At 31.2% G+C, this 359-nt stretch overlaps 1 protein-coding gene across 1 annotated transcript in view; it reads right to left on the bottom strand.

The window, feature by feature from the left end:
• The window catches only part of LOC119594150 (Golgi apparatus protein 1-like), a gene marked incomplete at its 5' end in the record, with an annotated part of 20,293 nt that overhangs the window by 13,869 nt on the left and 6,065 nt on the right, over window positions 1-359 (bottom strand). Inside the window, 1 exon segment of the mRNA XM_037943219.1 lies at window positions 249-346. Within this exon segment, the coding sequence (XP_037799147.1) occupies window positions 249-346 (98 nt within the window).

Here is a 359-nt window from a genome sequence, read left to right as displayed (position 1 = left end):
TATCAGAGTCAATTTTACACTAAGTCATTGATCAAATACAATTCATTGCATTTCTCAATCTTTTATTTCTAAACATAATCCATATCAAGTATACTAATCAATAAAGTGGACTGCAAAACATATTTCTTTTTTCTAATTAGAACAAATACATCAATGAATAAAACCAGCACTGAATTTTGGTTTAGCCTTATTGTTTAATTCATCCCCATTCTTTATTTCTGTAAACATGGTTTTTGAACAAAACTTACTTGTTTTTAAGCTTGGAACTGTCACAGAAACTGGCAACATCACTCTGGCAGGACTCCTTAAACTTTGGTGAAAATGTATAGTCCTTCAGTGCCAAGAGCTGTCCAAAAAGA

Source organism: Penaeus monodon, chromosome 33 (assembly GCF_015228065.2).
Source record: "Penaeus monodon isolate SGIC_2016 chromosome 33, NSTDA_Pmon_1, whole genome shotgun sequence".
In the NCBI taxonomy this organism is placed as follows: domain Eukaryota; kingdom Metazoa; phylum Arthropoda; class Malacostraca; order Decapoda; family Penaeidae; genus Penaeus; species Penaeus monodon.
This window is presented reverse-complemented; position numbering and strand designations above follow the sequence as displayed.